Genomic DNA, 3,523 nt, shown 5'->3' on the forward strand with positions numbered 1-3,523 from the left:
TTTTTCTGCTAAGGTAGAAGTAAAGTGGCTAGTTCATCAGACTGGTCTGACAAGAGTGGGTGGGGCAAACTGTCAGGACACGCAACAGCAGTCGAGTGTTTCATGCTTCTTGCGGTCGGGGCGCTGCGGACAGCCTTTCATCTGACAGCGGCTCAAAGAACGGACTACTTCTCTCCAGGAGCCAATCGTTGCAACGCGGTTGCATTGTTACAAAAACGTTGGAGGTGCGCCGCGGCCCGGCGAACAGACCGACCGCAAGAAGCATGAAACAGCTAACGTATGAAGAGAATGAAGAGAGTCTCAAAACAATAGCAGTGAATCAGCGGAACAAAAAGGCGGTTAACTCGCTACGCTTATGTTGCTAGGCACACATCCACGCCCTCTGCATTAGGGACTAAGGGTGAATGCAGAGTTTATCCTGTCCGTCTTTGTCGCAACTAAGTAAACTAACGTTAGGTTAACTTTCACCCGGTTTGACAAGAGGCCCTACAGTTAGTCAACATACACGATGACATGACTCTTTAAATGGATATACACACACTTACACACAAACGCAACGCGACAGTTGCTTGGTTTTCCCACCAACTGTAGCCTAAACTTTGAGTGGTATGTTACTACAATGACGTATCAACTAGCTAACCTGTGTCCGTCGCTGGTGACTCAGAGCATCGGGGAATAGAACATCAACTGACAGCTAACTACAACTCAGCCTGACAAGCCAGAGGGTGCGTCTAGACTTCTGGAACAACTTCCACTTTGTAAATTCCACTTTAATGAACTGCAGTCTTTGACAAAACGCCGCCATGATATCACAACAGAAGCAGAGTTACAATACCTGGTCCTTAGATGTTACGTTGCTGACTTGGTCCCCGCTGTTTTCTCCGGTGTCAACCATATTTCCTTTTCTGGTCGACTTTTTGATAGATAACGGCAAGAAACGACTTGACCATAGGCTTATTTACCGGATTTCCGAAATTTAACACACCTAAAACTATGGAAATGCCATTCCCAAACGTTTCTTTGGCTGTCTAGGAAGGAGAAAAATGAGGTAGAGCCACAGGTGAGGGTGTGGTTGAGGCACATATAATAGGATGTAATTGCATACCTTGCTCCAAACTTTGAAAAAGGAGTGGCCAGTTAAAACCCCGGAAATGTTATAGGCTACACCAGGGGTGGGAGCTGCTAGTAGTCTTCCCAATAAGTTCATTTCCCTACTAACGTCACATTTGATAAGATAAGATTCCTTTGTGGTCATTGCATTTGCATACTATGAGATTCAGGTGCACTATCAGAGAGGTGCTCATCACGTTCACATACACACGTGCAACTGACATAAACACGTCAACAAATGCATGTTAAAAGAGTAAAACTGTTTTGTGTAGGCCCACTGCACCATTGATGTAGTGAAGTTAAAGTTAGAAAGAAAATGCTTTGCCACTGATGAAGACACATTTAGCATCCCTATAGCAGACAGGATAACTGCAGGTTGTCTGGAAATACAGTCAGGTCAGGATTTACAAAAAGCTTCAATCCCTACTTATCAAGAGAAGTAAAAGCCAGATTCAACACCAGATTCCAATCAGAATATGTGTTTGTTCAGGAAATTCAAATTATAATGACAGCAATGTACTGTTCTCAATGTCTCTGAGTCCAAGAACATGGTCCAGGGCCCTCTGCTAAAAAGCACCAAAGCCAATGATCCATGAAAGTGACGATGTAAGCAGCATTCATTTAGCATGTTTTCTTAAGGTTTATCCATGCATGCATCAACTGTAACCCCACATGTTTATATTAAATATTTATTGTACAATGAATTTAAATATTGAATTCATATTTTTTTTAAGTAATATGATTAAGCATTTTACACAGTATTAACACATCCACATTCTATGTGGTTAATAAGCATATATCTTTAATAAGTACCAGTCAGTCAGAAAATAAACATAGATAGATATTTGGTCTTAAATAGATGGAGACTATGTTGAGAACTCTAGTTCCAAAATGCCATCGTTCCTCTCGGCCCTATCTGCCATATCCCTGCGGGTCATTGGCCTTTTTTGACTCATCTTTTCCATTAGTTTTGCTGATGTGGTATAAAGTGTTGGCCAGGTTGTGAACCTGGCATGTCCCGAGCTGGCATCCACGCTGAGGTGCACGCCGTGGACGCAACTTCCCTGCCATGCTGTGAATGATGAAGAAGAGAAAGAGGGGGACACATTTAAAGTTGGGACTTTAAAACATTGCATACATTTACAAAATAATGTCCGGTTTCTAAATACATCATAAACCTACAATTTCGGTTTTGCAAATGGCCATAGTACTGTAATAAACACTACAGAATTTATGCTGCACTGATCCTGCATCAGTAACCTACAGGATCACTGAGAAGGATGTGATGTGAAAGCTTTCAATTGTCCCTTTAACTGGTACTTCTGTAGTTTCTAATAGACAGCCACCCATGCTATAGTGTGAGTGTATATGTACCTGTGTTTCAGTGTCTCCAGGTCTAGATGTTCGTCTTCTGAACGAAACGGGATGATCTTCAGGGCTTGAACATACTGCTCCTGTGTGTCCTCGGACTTTTTCACCCCTAAAGCATGGACAGCGTCCACTGAGAGGACAGTGTCTGACCTATGGGTCCATCAGAAAAAGGTCTTTATCAATATGCAGGCATTTCATGGATCAAACAAACTGATTTTCAATAATTTTATGTATAGATAAACTCATATCTAGTCCAGTTTTTCCGTCTTTCTTTTCTCTTTTTGAGGCAGATTTGTTTTGAAATCCCATTCATAGATTAGCAGACACATGATTAGTTGTACATTTACTGATGTTTTTCACCGACCTGTGTGTTGGTCTAAGTGGTGTGGCAGCACTCAAAGGCACAGTCAGCAGCAGCAGAACGGCTATCTCCATACCGCACTGGCCTGTAGCAAATAAACCAGAAAATGTGAGTAATACATGGGCAAACATCCTGACCTAAACCAGACTTATTCCAAAAATGTTAAACATAATAATACACAGAGGATTTTGTGAAAAATCTAGAAATGTCTAGAAAGATAAGAATTATGAATAACAAACCGGTTATAAAAATAGCAGAAACATGAATCCGGGATGAAACTTACCGGTAAGAAAATCCCGAAACCTGCTGTGGCTTTTTGAGTTAACCATTCGTAGTCTATTGGCGATTGCTGGATGCCCAGGTCTGTCACCCATCCCAACTTGTGGTCCTTTATAGTGTGATGGCAGGGTGAGGTGGGTGTGTCTGTATTGTGTGTGTATTCTCATTATTCAGACCAACTCCCACAATTGCAATTTAACAGTTATGGTGTCAGTTTCATTCTTGATTTACAGGAGCGGTGTGTGATACTAACATAAACAACCTTGAAACAACAGTGTCTAAGCACAACATCGTGCTTATATTTGAGGTGACCTTGTACACCTTCTGTGATGTTTACATCAATTCTTGTTGTTCACTCTTTGCTCCACCGACCTCCCCCCCCCCCCCCCCCCCCCCCCCCCC

The 3,523-nt window shown here is 42.2% G+C and overlaps 1 protein-coding gene across 1 annotated transcript in view; it reads right to left on the minus strand.

Moving 5' to 3' along the window:
* LOC116671410 (transient receptor potential cation channel subfamily M member 4) overlaps positions 1-1,108 on the minus strand; it is a 20,937-nt gene extending 19,829 nt beyond the window's left edge. Inside the window, exon 1 of the mRNA XM_032502645.1 lies at positions 836-1,108. Within this exon, the coding sequence (XP_032358536.1) occupies positions 836-895 (60 nt within the window). The 5' untranslated portion in view covers positions 896-1,108. The remainder of the gene's footprint in view (positions 1-835) is intronic.
* Between the last annotated feature and the right edge of the window lie 2,415 nt (positions 1,109-3,523).

This window comes from Etheostoma spectabile, chromosome 21 (genome assembly GCF_008692095.1).
Source record: "Etheostoma spectabile isolate EspeVRDwgs_2016 chromosome 21, UIUC_Espe_1.0, whole genome shotgun sequence".
NCBI classification, from domain to species: Eukaryota; Metazoa; Chordata; class Actinopteri; order Perciformes; family Percidae; genus Etheostoma; species Etheostoma spectabile.